The sequence below is a fragment of the Epinephelus lanceolatus genome, chromosome 14 (genome assembly GCF_041903045.1).
Source record: "Epinephelus lanceolatus isolate andai-2023 chromosome 14, ASM4190304v1, whole genome shotgun sequence".
Classification (NCBI taxonomy): domain Eukaryota; kingdom Metazoa; phylum Chordata; class Actinopteri; order Perciformes; family Serranidae; genus Epinephelus; species Epinephelus lanceolatus.
This window is the reverse complement of record NC_135747.1, coordinates 30,562,736-30,579,450: the sequence shown is the minus strand read 5'-3', so window position 1 is coordinate 30,579,450 and position 16,715 is coordinate 30,562,736. Positions and strand designations below refer to the sequence as shown.

At 40.6% G+C, this 16,715-nt stretch overlaps 1 protein-coding gene across 16 annotated transcripts in view; it reads left to right on the top strand.

Annotated features, from left to right (window-relative positions):
• Positions 1 to 2,431: 2,431 nt before the first annotated feature.
• Positions 2,432 to 16,715, top strand: part of mycbp2 (MYC binding protein 2) — an 85,290-nt gene continuing 71,006 nt past the window's right edge. For all 16 annotated transcript variants that reach the window (XM_033617435.2, XM_078174609.1, XM_033617430.2 and 13 more), the window contains exons 1-3: positions 2,432 to 3,124; positions 5,227 to 5,302; positions 14,852 to 15,067. In XM_033617435.2, the coding sequence (XP_033473326.2) occupies positions 2,853 to 3,124; positions 5,227 to 5,302; positions 14,852 to 15,067 (564 nt within the window). In that variant the 5' untranslated portion in view covers positions 2,432 to 2,852. The remainder of the gene's footprint in view (positions 3,125 to 5,226; positions 5,303 to 14,851; positions 15,068 to 16,715) is intronic.

The window sequence follows — 16,715 nt, the reverse complement described above, 5'->3', positions numbered from 1 at the left end:
GTGAGTAATATTGATCATCTTGTTACAATGCAATCTTCTCCTGGGGAACTTTTGGTCCAGAAATTCACGAGGATGCCATATGATGCGCTTGACCCACCTGAACACCTCTACAGATCATGTCGCTCTCCTCATGGCTGCAGAACTCCCTGATGTCAGTGGCCCCCCAGCAGGAAAATGCACCATGCTACACTGCAGAAACTGCTCAAGAATGGCCCAAGGAACGAGACAAAAAGCTAAAGGTATCAACCTGGCCTCCTAATTCTCCAGATCCAAATCTGATTGAGCATCCATGGGATGTGCTGGTACCTCAGCAATACCCCTAATCCACAGTGGGGCCTCCCTGGATTGGACTTGTCTCTGATATGTCAAGGCATAGACACGAGACTTCTGGAAGGTGTCCTGTGGTGTCTGGCACCGGTATGGTGGCTTTGGATCATTTGAAGCCTGTCAGTTGTGAGGTGGGGTATCAGCACTTCCCAAGATGCTCAATCAGATTGGGGTGCGGGAGATTTGGAGGCCAGGTCCACACCTTGAGCTTTTCGTCACGTTCCTCAGGCCATTCCTGAACAGTTTTTGTGGTGTGGCATGGTGCCCTTTTCAGCTGGGGGGGACACTGCCATCAAGGAGTACTGTTGCAGTGGGTGTAGTTCTTTTATTTTGTACAGCACTTTGGTCAGCTGTCGTTGTTTTTAAATGTGCTATATAAATAAACCTGATTTGATCCTGATTTGAATAAACATACTCTATTTTGATGCTTTTGACCAGGTGCTTTGATGTCGATATTGCAGCAGTATTGCAGGGTTGACCATTGGTGCTTCCACAAAATATTTACACAATAAGATTTCTGGTAAATAATCATCAGTACTGTGGATGTAATGACTAAGTGGTGTTATGGCCCGAGGACACCCGCAAGGTCTGGTGTCTGTTGTGTTGTTGCTGTGTGTTGTGTTTTGTGTTTTTAGTATTGGAGGCAGCTGGCCACTGTCTCCAGGTTCCTATAAACCCACCTCATCCTGGTCTTCTTTGTTAGATTCTTCTCTCTGGCACCATGTCATGTTACTTTGAAGTTCTTTTGCTTGGCTCTATGGCTCCTTTTTGCATTATTTTACTTTATCTGGCAGTATGTTTTTCAGCCAGTATCGTTTGTTGACTTCAAAATTGTTGCATTTGTTAAACTTTAACTTTTGATAAATAAAATTCCTCCGCTATAGTTTAATTCCTGCGTGTGCTTCTTTCATTTGTTATGGTTTCAGAGCCAGGCCGTAACTAATTGGGGGCTCGTCTGGGATTTGAACTCTGGACGTCTCACAGAACAGCTTGAACAGTCTGGTAAGTTTAGAAAATTACATCACTTTACTGTAATGCAGCCTTTAAAACCAGGAAAAGACAACACTATCGACTAAGATGGTATTCAGCCTCATGTCACAACATAATAAAATTACAGTGTGGACAACATTATTTAAAGACTGTAAGCACAGGCTATATGAAGAATATGGATCACACATGCACTCAGGCTTACCTGTTTAATGTCATGCACAGCCCTCACCTGTTCTCTGTGTCCATCTTTGCATGGCAGCGTGTTTCGGACTTTCATTTAGACTGATTTTACTCCACACAGTGTCTCCCCCTGCAGCGCTCCTATTCCCCCTTGTGTCGCCCCTGTCAAAAGGTGAAACGCAAGTGTTACTATCGTTATGATGAGCATATTTCATTACTGAAGCACCTCTGTATCCCCATGCAATTTCATTATAACTGTGAGCCACTGAGCTGTAGGTAGACAGAGCTGTGTAGGCCTCAGCATGGGCGTGCTCAGTGACAAGGACCACTGTACCACTAATATTCAAATAAAATATGGCTGCAATCCTTATGCAAACTAATGACTTGTTTAAGAAGGCATGCTGGAGACAAAATGGCAACATTTCACAGTTAGTGGCCACTGGAGAGGGAAGTACAGTACTAACTCTGAACATTGTTCCAGCTGCTATTTATGGAACAGTAGTAAATGGGTTGTAAATGACAGTGGCAGGGAAGAAATGATGAGCAGTGAGGCCTTAGCAGTCTTAACAGTATGCAACACTGCTTTTAAAAGCCAGGCTGGAGTGTGTCAGTGCGTTTTTTTGAGCACAACAAAGCATTTGATCTCTTTTAAAAGTATTTCAGTGAGCCAATTTTAGATCAAACTGGGAGGGGCCCTGGATGGACCTCTGCAAATTAAATGTCCACAGTCCAACTGTGCACCGAGTGCAAAATAGATCTATCAATGACGTTATATTTCACTTGATTGTGGATGTTTGTTGTAAAAAATTAAGTATGCATTAGAGGATGTATAACAGAGGGAGGTAATTGTTGAAATAAATCAATGATAGCATCGCCCGGTTATGGTCGTATGAAAATATCCCGGCATGCTAGCGACGCAACACTCAGCCGGGGAGGGGAGGGATGATGGAGCTAAGATGGCAGCCCAACTGAGGGTGCTGCCTCTCTGGGGTCAAGAAATATTCAAGGAACGAATAAAACACGACAAGGCGGTTTTTGGAAATTAACGGCGCGGTTTCTGCTATATTAAAACACAATCTGGTATGGCTTGAGAAGAAATATTTTCGGGAGCACCGTGTTGACTCTGTGGCCGGGGATCGGAAGGACTGTACGTTGTAGTTGCACCACCAGGTTGGCTACAATTTGCGCTTATAATAACCGGGGACCGTGGATGGTAATTGTGGCATTTCTGCACCTCGGGACGGACACATAATGTGACATGCGGCGGATTCAGTGACAAATGGATCGCATCTGATGGCTAGTTACTATCTAGCTGTGATATCTGTTGTGTGATATATGCATTGTTCTCCAAAACGATGATGTGTGCTGCTGCGGCAGCGGCCGCCGGTGGAGGGATTCTGCCCTCCTCATCGCCGTCGATGGGGCTGGGTGTCAGGGTCATTTCTGGAGCAGGAGCCGAGCTCTCCACCATCGGTTCGGGAATGGGTTCCTGCCCGACACCCGGAGCCCAGTCGGATTGTCGGACTCGGTACCAGCTTTTACTCTCAGGGCGAGCTCTGGCCGAAAGATACAGGCGGATTTATACCACCGCTATCAATGATAAAGAGCAGGGGATAAATCAAGGGAGGTGAGTGCCCTAACGTGAAAAATATACATATCGCAGAGGCTGGTCTGTCATTTGTGGGGCTAGCTATGCTAACGACCGTATGCTAACATTAACCCTTGCTTAGCGGCACGTCAGTTAACATCACTTACACCTTAATTTAATTGTTATGTACAGCTCTTGAGCTAGCCTCACATTTATCACACAAGTCATTGTTTTATCCTCAAACATTAACGTTACCCCAGGAGCTACATAATTTGGGAGCACCCCGGTGCAGGGGTCAGCTTGCTAGGTAGCATTTTGGCGTTGACTTCCCTAGCTTAGTAGCCAGCTAAGCTAATGTTAGTTCACCCTTGCGAGAGTAGCTCGCCCCTGGGTGCTCTGGACATTGTGTTATCGGTAAATATTCACACATGGAATTGAAATCACCACCCACCTGAGCCATAACGACACGTAAAGCTACACCATCGGCTAGTAGCCAAAACAAGCTAGCAGGCTAACTGTCATAACAGCAATTTGTTTTCAGCAATAGCCGTTACCCAGCTAAACGTAAACAAACGTAACATTTCCGCCCGTGTTTTACGTTAATATCTAATTAAACACATTTAAACAGCTACTGCTTGCGTTGTCACCACATTTCACACCACATAGTCATTTTAAATATTTTAATATAGTAAGCTGTGTGTATGTAGGCCCAACGGCGTCACTGTTCCGATAGCTAGCTAACGTTTACTAACGTTGAGGAGCATCAGCCTTTCCCCATTGATGTATTTATCACAACACCTGGAGCTGATAATGACAAGATATAAGTTTGAACACATAATAAATGCAGCATATTCTTCCAATGCACCAAATGGCCTAAAGACGTTAGACATGTATGGGTGAGGATGTGTTGGGGTGGTGGATGAACTCATTTGCTTTTCTGGCATAAGCGGGTAATACAGTTACGTCATTCAGTCAGTCTGTCAGGTTGTAGACTGAGTGGCTGGATCATTGCAGCATCCTCCCTCTCAATCTGAGTTGTTATGCTCAACCCCCATCACCATATACAATCCCCACTTTAAGCATGGGCTAATATACTGTTGAAGGGTCTAACATTGTGCTCCTTTCATAACCATCTCCTGAGTTCAAAGGTCCTGATGCCAGTCTTTCAATGTTTATGTGACAGTGAGATATGTTGCTTGTACATGAGATGCAGATTGTCCTCAGAGAGATGCAACCTGTTTTGGAAGCCCCTTAAAGCAAGTGCCAGTTCGTCTTATCTCCCATTGATTTGTCAATGTTTACCTACCACTGTATAGACGTTTCTGTCTATCTGATATGGCCAGCCTTATTTACGTTTGGTATTTTAATTAGTAAAACTAACCCAGCCTGTCCCTGCATGCTCACAGGATTTAAGAATTTGAAGCTACTTTGATAGGCTATTAGAAATCAATATTCAGTTGCTGACAGTGCACCTACAGTACTAGTGATAAATCTTGTCAAACAAGAAGTGCACAGAATGATTATATCAAGCCTTTTAAAACAGCCAATTTGGGAGCAGCAGCATTGTTTTTTCTGTATTTGTAGCGAGCAATAATGGTTAATAATTCATGCACTGCCTTTATTTTTTTTAGTAGTAGTTCTATTTTTGCTCCCTGGTACTTGTCACTGGCAGCCTGATTTATAAGTGAAATATTATCATTAAAAGCTCATGCAAAACACAGATTTCACAGTTCAAAAGCACCCAAAAGGGAGTTTTTGCAAAACCGAACTTCTCCTTGTTTTGAGCATTAGTCCAGATGAGTAACACTGAATCTGGTGACACCTGCTACATGCGTCTGATGGTTAAGAAGGGTATGTTGTACTTAAAGGGACATGAACTCTGCCAGCTGCATAAGATGTAGGCTGAAAGTTAAAGCAAGGTTACGCTTGTAGACACTTGGAATGGATTCAAGGTTTCAGCAGCTATTCTAAAATGAAAGCATGAATGATTTTTTTCTGGCTTGAAGGATGTGGTGATGACAAGGAGCTTTACTTCCTATTCTCCTGTAATAAAGCTTGTGATATGATGCTATGTGTTTGAGTACTGTTACCTAAGCATGCAATATACTTCGTAATACTGAGATATCACTATATGCTTTCAGGGGAAAGAAGGCTTTGAGTAAGAAGAAACTGAAAAGGCGACAAAAGGTCAAGTCAAAAGTTAAATCAAGAACAAAGGTAAGGAATGAACAACTGTCATTACACTTGTCCTTCTATACAAAGCCAGTATTGCTGTATTAATGTTTGGATGTTTTTTATAGATCTGTCACTCTTGAGACTTTGGACAAAATCTTTTTTACTCTTCAATAAGGCTTGGAAAATATATTTTAAAATATTAAAGTCTTGAGTGTTTAACCTTGTAATGGGCCAACCTCCTCGCAAATTATTTTTTGAATTGAATGCCTTCATTGTCATTGCACTTTACAATTCTACGAAATTAGGAGTGCTACTCCACCGTGGTGCATACAATAAATACAACTTATAAACACAATAACAATAATGAAATAAAGTGCAGGTGTTGACGTGCAAGAAGTGGCAGTGAGTGGACTGAATTTGGTTAACAATGTTTGTTTAGTGAAAGTGTTGCATTTGGGAAGAAACTTAAATGGCAAACATAATGGATGTCAGAGGTAAGATCTGACAGAGCTGACAAAAAGTTATATATTTGTTGATTTCACAGAAGTCCGAGCGAGTAGCCATTTTATTTTTAAAGGTTGCTAGAGTTCTCTTAATGCTAATCAAAGTACTCAATTTTATGCCATAATTCTTACTTAGTTTTGTCAGGATCAGAAAGCTTACCAGCACCTTAGCAACATTCCTGCCATTTTGGAAACCAGGAAGTGCCTGATTAAATTATGTTTTTGTAGAAATCGGAGTTGACTAAAAACTGGGACACATCTTGTTGGACAGTACATTTTTACACCGATATTATCAGTATGTACTGTTAGATTTAGATTTTGAAGGCTTTTAACAGATTTTTTTAATTGTTTGAAGTTGTGAATTATTGTCTAGGACAAGGATGTTTTCTGGCTCAGGGCAAATTTAGAAGTTAACAGAATGAAAGCAGATCAAAATGTTTTATAAATCATATTTATTTCATATATATGAATCCTTTAAAAACAATGGGTCACCCCAAAACAGAATTAGGGTTTAGAATAAGGGTTGTTTTAGGACATGATCAGTCTCAAATCTCAAGGATGGGTGAGATATGTTCAGCGGGCGTGTAATGCCTTGGGTCCATTGTTGAATGGCTGTTTTTAAACCATTACAAAACTGCCTCTCGATAAATACACAATGTTTAACAGCACACAGTGTTACCTGTTGTCGTATTAAATCACAGATAGGTGCAATATTTATAAGTGGGACATAGGCCCTGCCTCACATTATCAGCACTACTTAAAGCCTTTTAATTAAATATCTACATGCAGTATTTTGCATTTTCTCTTTATAATAATAATAAGAACAACTTGACTGACAGTTTTAATTTGGAACTGTCACAGCCTCAGGTACGCACCGATAAGTCTTTCCAGATGGGTTGACGCTCTGCTGAATTAAATTAACAGATTGAGGATAAGATTAAAGATAAGGTTAAATTCCCTGAAACCTGGAAGGTGTTTGGCAGAAACGTTATTGTCAATGGCGTGTCTGGTCAGGTGCCAGAGAGCCCCATGCACACATGTAGCCGGAGAGGTGGATAGGCAGAATGTGAGACACATGGGAGTGGCTCTGGCTTGTGCATGATGGCCTGTTGCCGAGCGACCTAATGTGTTCCACATCTCCACGGCAACAGTTGCCTGCCTCCATCTCCTTCGTCCAGAGAGGGAACCTGGTCTGTACCAGTGGATGTGGTTGTGTTTTTGCTTCTGGTGTGGACTTTGCATGGATGACATAAAATAATTGATATAGTCATTAAATAATGAATATAATCCACTTAGATTACATTGACTTATTGTCATTTCCTTGGTATTTTTCTCTGAGAAAGAGAGAGTAGCCTGCTCTGTGGTTGGTCTGTAATATTGTTAGCCAGTGTTTGGATTTAATTCTATTACACTGATTTTTTTTCCCAGCTACTTGGCAGGCAAGATAGATGGATGTGAAAGTAGCAGAGAAGGACAGAGGGTCTAGTGCTTTGTCATGTTTCACCCCAAGACTATTTCAGACTGGAAATTCAACATAGAGTGGGCTAGTCAGTTAAGTTCTCTTCAGGTTGACTTGTTTGGTGAGTTGATGTCCTGGAACAGCAGAGGATCCTCTGTAGAGACGGAGCACGGACAAGGCTGGCAAACAGGCAGGCATAAAAAACGTGGGTAGCTACATAGGCAGTCATGCTGTATTTGTGTATGTGTTGTGCTCACTCTTGCTCTGTCACGCCTCTCACACCGGCGTAGTCAGACAAGAGTGTGGTTTGAAAGAGTGTCTTCTCACCCTTTGTCTGCCTCTGTGCTTATAAACACATGAAAGTGGAAAGAAAAGATAAACGCTTATCATCCGTATGAAGAGGGTGATGTAACAGCTTTTGTGCAGGCAGATCTATGTGTGATGTGCCTTTTTCAAAACCTGTAATTTTAATAATTACTTAATGGCACAAAATGATATATTCAGTGGAGTAACATCAGAAAGCTATATACTAACTATATAATCTGATCTAAAACCTACCTGACAGCAGTGGTACCTGTGCCGTTTGATTTCCAAAACCAAACTGAGCATGACATACTTCATAAAGTGGATCTACAGATGCCAAGTAGTTTATAAATTCATGCTGTGGTCATCCTCACATCAAACCATGAATCCTTGATTCTGGGCTTCTCTTTGAATTTTGGGGATTCTCCACTGCCTACCACTACTTACTGTTGAGCCCGGCATATAGCACTTGCTGTTACTATGCACTTAACACTTATGTATTAGAACCTTTTAATCAGGAGGAGGAAGTGTGTATGTTTGCTCCGTGTATACTGTTTTTATTGCCTCATTGGAAATAACTGATTTGATCTAAAAGAAATGAATTCTTTATATGAATATGTGTGTAAGGTACAGTATGCTGTCTTTAACATACAAAACAGTTTAAGATAACCAACAGTTTCTGCCACAGATTACATTAATAAGCAGCTTTACTGCACTGGCAATATAATTTCAGCGTAATTTTAATATTTCAAGGGTTACATATCTCTTTTATTGTTGTACCTGCAAAACATTAACTGCAAACTTTTTTGAGCTGGTCCTATAATGTTAGTACTTGGGAGGGTTAGGCATCTATAACCAGTTAGAAAAATATTTTGGTCATAATTAGAATATATAAAATGGCTAAAAATGGAGATGCCGATGTTGAAGGGAAGTGCTCGTATGCACGTCCACCAACATGATCTGCATATCCTTACATTTTACCCTACTATAGACATGACACACTACTTGCATTTAAACTGAATATTGCTATTCATTTTTACTGCAGAATCGCCGCATATTGGGGCTTGGCAATATGGAGAAAATCACATGTCACAATATTTTTGACCTGATATCTCGAGATCACTATTGCTCTATAATAATATTGTGCATTCACAAAATATTTACACCATAAATAAATTATAAATAATCGTCAGTAATATTGATATAATGACTAAATGGGCAAAGCCAAATAATACAACAACTAGAACAGTCTGGTATGTTTGGAAGATTACATCACTTTACTGTAATGCAGCCTTTAAAACCAGGAAAATACAACACTTAAAATATTCTGATATCCAAAATCTAAAACGATATTTTGCCTCATATCATGATATCAATATGACATTGATATTGATACTGTATATCTCACACTACTGTCTGCATTAAACTGAATATTTCCTTTTATTGTCACTGCAGAGTAGCTACATATAATCTTATTTTGTAGGACCGAATTGAATATCATGTACTCGTAACCTGTGGTGCACAAAAGTTATAAACTGAGATGGGTATGACAAAGAACAATGGTGTTGTGTATTAGGGGAAGTTAAATGGTAAAATAAGTCGGTCAGTCAAGTAGTATACAATTGTACAGCATCTCACTTTTTAAATACTTGCTAAAAAACAACAGATATTAACAGTATTGATTATGTAATCTAAATTATTTGCCATTGTTCAGTATGAGAACTGGTAGCCCCAGTTTGTGCCTCTCATGTATTAGCATTAGCGTTTCACTTAAGTCACAGAGCGAAGCATCCGTTTTCTTGAAAGATAAATATCCAGCAATGTTTGTAAAGCCCAGAAGGTTCTTTCACACAATGTACCCTTGTTTTGCAAGTATTTCTGGAATCTTCCAGTACTCTTTAAACCATCTGCATGAAAAATATTAGTCTGCTGCATAATTAAAATTATTTTTAACTCGTTTCCAAACTGGCTTTGTTTCTAAATCCACACAAACATAGTAGCCATGTGCACGGACAGACATGTGGACTAGAGGTGATTTTGTGCAATCAAAGGTTAAGTCTAAATAAACACAGCCATGGTTGCTCTTTAACACCACGATTGATTATTGGATGCCTTTAATGATTTGAATATTCCCAATCTGCTGATATGGTGATGCAAACTCACAATCACTCAGCTTGAGCCTATTCTTCGGAGGAATCCACTTTTCTTCTTATTTTTCCATAAAGCCAGCAGTCTGTAATGTGTAGCTGTCTAAGTGCGGTCAGTGACTCCATACCAGCTTTCTCCAAAGCTTTTAGATGGCCATTAAATCATCAGCGAAGTGCAGACAGAAACACAAAAGAAACCCACCAGATGAGCAGCATGTTTGGGCTGGTGCTGTTACAAAGTGAGAAGAAACCACAAAACATCAGCAGGTCACGGGGCTTTTTCATAGTTGTGTCTGCCTCTGCTCGTGCGCATTATGACGTAGCTTGAAGATGCCACTTTCAATGACCAGTTTGTGTTGATTTGTTGAGTTTTAAATTGGGGACTGTCGGCTCTGGTGAAAGCTGTCAAATACAATTTTCAGTCGCAATGTGAGGACTGTGTTTCAACAGCTTCATGTTCTGTTTACAAGATGTAGCATAACCTATCAGATATAGTGCAACATATCAGAATTGTTCACTCAATCTACAATCTATCATTGACCTGTTATATGATGGAAACAATAATTTTTAGACTTTTAGAATCTATTGATTTGAACAGACCTGATTTTGATAACTAACGGTCATTTCTATGTTTTCGTGTTGCTCAGAAAAATGAATAATTATTTTACAGCTGCCTCTTTTATGATGATTATTTATGGGACAAAGTCCTATTGGGGCAGAGTGAGTCACATAATCCTGCCATACAGAGTGTGGCCACTGTGTCAAATGTACCTCACATCTGAGTGCTGCTCCTGGGGGCTTGTTATAAACACATACAGATGTACGCCAGCTACATCACAGGCATTTTCTTATTAAAAAATGACAGTTATTAAAATGACAGCAGCCTTAACTTAACTTTCCTGTAAATGAGGACAATAAGTCTGTATCTGCAGATCAAAACTGTTGTTGCTTTATGTGTTTCTGACATATTAATATGGTAAATTTACACAATTGTTTGCTGAAATAAAGACATGTTATTCCTGTATTAATGAGAATTTAAAACCACGTAATAGCAGCAGGAAACACAACCACATTTAATTTAATTGTGAGTGATAGAGGGGTTTGTTTGTTGTGGATCACAGATGTTGTCTTTAACTTGTGTTTACCAGCTTTAAAGATTCAGTTTGTAGGATTTAGGGGGATACATTGGCAGAAATTGAATACAGTATATTTTCTTAATTGTGTAATCACTTGAAAATAAGAATCAATTTGTTTTGATAACATCACAATGAGCTGTTTATGTAGGCAGCGGGTTCCTGTCCATGGAGTCTGCCATGTTGCACTGCCATTTTTCTACAATAGCCCAAAAAAGACCAAGCACTGGCTCTAGATAGAACCATTCGCATTTTGACATTGGCCATCATAGTTAGCAACCCCTCCATGATGAGCCAAGCAACATCGCCAAAAATGATTTTTAATGTGAATCTGCCATATTTAGTGGTTTTACTGGTTTAAATCACTGGGTCAATTTGTTTTGGAGGGGAAGAGACCTCTGTGGATAATTTGGCTCATGGTAAAAACCTCCTCAACATCTGGATTTTAAGTTGTCGGAGCAAAAGATGGACACACATTAGCAGGTGCTGAGCTAGTGGCCCATCTGCGGTGAGCCAAACGACACAGATTTTTAAGACTGTCAGCTCCCAGTAAAAACCTTCCAGACAGATAACACTGGAGGAATCCTAACCTGGATGTCACCCTTGGCACACAGGAAAACTTTCAGCTGGTTGCAGTCTGCAATCGTCACTGCTAGATACCACTAAATCCTACACACTGTTCCTTTAAAAATACTACTCCCTTATAATATGTAGCAAAGTCTCCTGTTATGTAATAATATCATATTTGATCTCATGAATATGAGGTTAATGAGGTTCTTTGAAGTGCTGTCAAACAATGGAGACAGCCAAAACATTGCATGCTTAAAGGAAGTAGACAAAACAACCACCAGTATCTTTGTGGGGACTATCTTTGATCGTATGGGTCAGAAATGCGAAGCTTCCTATATCCAATGCACAGCATCTTTAATGCAGTGTTTTGGTCTATACTCCATCCTTTTGTTTTGCTGTCACCTCCCAAGAAACCCATTTTCTCTGTCTTGCTTTATGGGGTTGGGTTATTATAGGATCTCTAGGTTTTAAATCGTTGAAGTGCTCTTTCCAGGCAAAGTGCTCCTTTGTGAACGCTGCACAGTCACTTGGTCACAACTGCTCCTGTAGCAGCGAGGCAGGAGAGCAGTAGACGGTACTGTTAGACGAGAGGGGAGCTAATATCCTCCCCACTGGTTTGAGCTGAGAATGAATGACCTTTCTCCCCAAATAGATGACATCACCCTCTGTGATTGGGATGCCAAAAGCACAACACTGCAAGAGAGGCACAATCGATCAATATGATTCTCTAGAGGTTGCCTCAAGACTGGAGTTAAAAATGCTTCGCTTGGTGGGATGGAGAAAGCTTATCAATTAGTTACTTTATCAAGTTTCGGTGTGCAGTGTCGTTTATCTAATCATAATGACGATTTGGATGTAAGTGCTTAAGCTTTGCTGTAATGATTTTATCCTAAGTCTTTCCTTTTGGATTATCCACCTCATTTGTATCAATGAGGGTAGACTTAATATTGGAAACATCTCTCAGTATCAAGGAATACAATACAACAACACCACTAACTAAATCCCCTTAATGACCATTAAAGTGGCCGTAATGAATGTTTTACAATATAAAAACAATTTGAAAACAATGTGCAAAGAGTTGCTCACAGAGTACTGTCTCACAAAATTGAATTATCCTAAAATAAGGTATTTATCTCTGCAAAATGCAGTACCCTCTTTGTGTGGTCCCTTAACTTGGATAAGAAGAAACTCCACAGAAAATCTTTAACAGGTGCAGAAATCTGCGTAAATTGCTAATTCAGCCCAGTTACCAGAAGAAAATGTTGGCTTTGTACAATTCTGCAAACCATTAATACGTTAAGTTTTCACGTTTCATACCTATTATTATATGCCTGCCAAGCTGCAGACTACTGTTTAAGATCAACAAACAACAAAACCGCTTGTGATTTAAAGACTCATTACTGTTTCCATCAGCTTTTTCAGCAGCTTTTTAGGCATCAAACGTGGGTGTTTTGTAGTGACCCGTTGCTGTGTTTCCAGCAGCTTCATAGGCACAAAAAGCAGTTGTTTTTTTACTGCTTTTCCTACCGTGTTTGTGCCCTGAAACTGGGTATTTTAAGCCAAAAGATGATGTTTTCATGACCACATGAGTGGTTGTTGTCCCTAAACCACACATTAATCACAGTGTTGTTGAAATGTAAAGCTGCAGTGATCCGCTACATAAAAATGTGCAAATGAAGCATATCCATGGTTTGCAGAAACACACAATGCCAACATTTTTTTTTTGCTGATTGGGTTGCCAAAGATAAGCTAAAACTTGCCATTCTGATTTATCGGTTGTCATTCGACTACCTTTTTGTCTACTGAAGAAATCAACTGTTTCATTTGCATCTTATTTTGTAGTAGTAGTAAACATCTTTTGAAGCTGTGGTACAGTTTGATTTCTCTTAAATTAAACTTAAAGGCAGCTCATTTCTTTTCTGCACTGGTTATGTAAAACATTGGGTAAGCCATTTTGTAACAGCAAAAGCTGCGCTGAGCTGATCTTGAAATGGGTAAACACTTGCCAAGCCCAGTGTGTACAAAAGTGAGCCTCCTGAGGCAGTCAAAGCAAAGTGAGGAGTCATTTCATGCCACAAATGTGTCACTGACGAGACACGAGGACACGACAGATTGTACAAAGACTAACTGTGTTCACCAGAGGTTTTACGCTCCCCAACCTAGTAGTTATATAACTTTGTTAAGTCAATTGTGAACGCTAACATCTGTCCAGAGTCCCTTAGGTTTAGGAACCTATGCCTCTGAGGAATTTTCAGATGTTACTTTTCATATGCCAGATGAGAAATTACCCCACTAATTATACCACTTGCTTTGGTGTGTCATTTGTGGACGCACACTGAAACTGCTTCTTAGGCAGCTGCATGCGTCATAAACAGTTGAGAGACACAACCCAAAATAAACAAATTACCTGCCTTTCCATGTGACGTAATGTTTACAACTCATGGTATAAATAAGGCGGTCGAAGCATGGAACAGACAGGAACCACAATGCAGCGATGTGTCACTTTGAACCTGTGCACATCTGGTATTAACATGCGTTATGGGTGATCCAATCACAAGTGGACAGCTGTTTGTCTGTTCACACATGGCAGTAGAACATGTCTCCATCAGATCTTGCTTCCCCACTCTATATGCAAATAAACAGATGAATCCTTCCTGTTTGCAAAGACCAAATGTATTGTTGTTTTTAACCTACGAGAGGTTTGTTGTGCTGTATGCACACTTACAGCCTTTACTATTTAGAATCTTAATTGTAGGGCTGTGTGCAGCGGACTGATTAGCAGTCTCTGTCCCCTTTTCTCTGTTTATCATGAGGCAAGTGCCGCCATGTGACTACTGCTGCTGGAGTGTGAAGTCTGTGAAAAGTTTGTGAGAGTCGGCCCGGCTGCACACACACAGTGACAGGGCTAGCTTTTATTATCACACGGCTAACATTACCTAATGGTTATTAATAGGTAGAGCTGTTTCGGTGGTGGTGGCGGTGTGAGGTTGATGGGGCTGTTTAACAGCTGCTGCTGCTGTGTTAGCACGTGCTAACCAGGTAGGCGTTAAACTGACTGACTGTTCGCCGGGAGGAGAGCAGCTCTAAGGATTGTCCCTCAGCTCTGTGTCTGTGTCACTGCATCAACAGAAAGTTTCTTATCCAATGGGTAGTCAGATAAGCAAGGATGACAGCTGTGTAGGTGGTCCTTCAGTGTGGCCCAAGACACATTAGCGTACACACTGGCTGAAAGAATGTCTCTTTTATATTTTTTGAATTGTATCTACAACGTTAAGGCTTAACGTGAGGTAAATATTTACTGGCACAAGAAAGCTACACTACAGGTGTAAACACAACAGACTGTAACTCTTAAAATTAGACGCAGTTATACAGAATTGACATTGCTGTATGTGAACGACTATAGGTTGTACTGAATAGTTTACCATTACACCAAATAATATACTTGCTGACCTGCTTCACCTTCTGTTTTTCCACAGGGCGAGAGTCTAGATGGAGCCCTCTGCGTGCCGGACATCAAGCTGCACAGCAACCCATCCGCATTCAATGTCTACTGCAATGTGCGGCACTGTGTGCTGGACTGGCAGCAGAGAGAGGCCTCCCTCGTGCTGGCGTCCAGGAGCTCGGTGCAAAGCGGCGACTCAGACAGCGAGGAGGAAGAAGAGTACCGCGAGCCAGCCGTGAAGCTGCCAAAGGTACAAGCAGGAGGCAGTATTAGCTGCTAATGTGGTGGCTGCAGTGCTCGGTGTCGAGGCGAGAGCCAACCTATGCCCTTTATCGTAGGGATATAACAATGCTTTATCTCCCTGGGCTCATCTGTAGGGCTCATCATTTTTATTGTTGTGATAATTAGAGTCTCTTTACCAGAGGTTTGAACCCCCCCCCCTCCTGAGAGGATTGCAGTGTCTGCTTGGTTTCCCCAACTCTCTCTCCCTCTTCTACTGCCAGTTTATCTTTCTTACTTCATATCAGGGCTGTCAGTTTTCATTTAAGATGCATATGGGTTTTTTCCATTGGATTTTGGATTATTGCAGAAAATAAGGTCTGTGGCAAACAAAAGTTTCTTTGTTCAGCAAGATAATCTTCACAAATGAACACCACTTATATTTTTAAAGCATAAATGCAATCGGCAGAAGTAAAAAGCTAACGTCAGGCTATAAACAAACTACACCACTGGTGCATCTCTTAACATCACCACCACAGCAAGGCTTTAAAGCCATGTTTGGTGGTTGATGCTCTGTAGTTTCATTTAGCCTCTTGCTAGCAACTGCCTTTTCTGAGACACCTAAAACATTCAAAATCCATGATGTATTTTATGTCATAGACCAAAATGTGAAAATCCCTTAAGCTTGTATTAACCACAGACCGCATTTCATGCATTTAACCAAAAACACGTTGTGCAGAGGCTATGTCCTTGCTGCAGCTGCCCTTTGCTGCATGTCATCCCCTCACACTCAGCCCCTCGACGCCACCACTGTCCCATCAAATAAAGCCCAAAAAACCCAAAAGGATGACTTCAGGATGAGGGAAACAGAAATACTAAAATGCTAACTAATTTCCGGGTTTTACGACTAATCTCTGCAGCACTCTGTATCTCTATATTTGATCTATAACTGCAATAATTTTCTAGTTCTCTGTCTATAAGCATATTGCACTGTTTTAATTAATTAGCTCAATTAGTTGTACTAAGTTGGGTGTCTCTAAAATGCAAAGGCACCTCAACTTATTGCATGCCCTAATTCCCTGTCTGTACACTCGGCTATTATTGCTGTTCTCTTTGATTGTATAAAATAGAAGAGACTAGAAGGCCATACTGACCAAACAGTTATAACACCCAAACATCTGAAAGGCAATGTGTCAAAGGATCCACTTAGGTTCTGTGACATAATGAAAGAGTGGAGGCTGTTGTTCGCTCTCTTTTTAAAAGGAAACTGCTTCACAGCACCACCGCAACAAATCTGAGGAGTCATATGTTACATCAAAGGACTGTTCAAGCAATTTCACTGTTGCAGACAAATTTCCATTGTTGGAATAAGGTCATAACCAAGCAGAGAGTAGACATGAAGAGGAAAATTAGGAGAAACTAGTGTTGTTGTAGAGTGAAGTGTTATATTCGGCGTGTATCTGATCCATTAACCAGCGCTTATTTTGGTGAGAAATCAATTTTTGAAATGTTTGCCTCTCATTTCTATGGTCTGCTCTCACTAAAACAGTGCAGCTAACCAACAGAGGCTGGTAGTGAATCAAGGGAACATAATCCAAAATGTAAAGCTTGTCAGTTTATCATTGACTGTGTTTACAAGGTCTTTAGTATCCCGGTTTTGATTGGGTTTTTTAAGTATC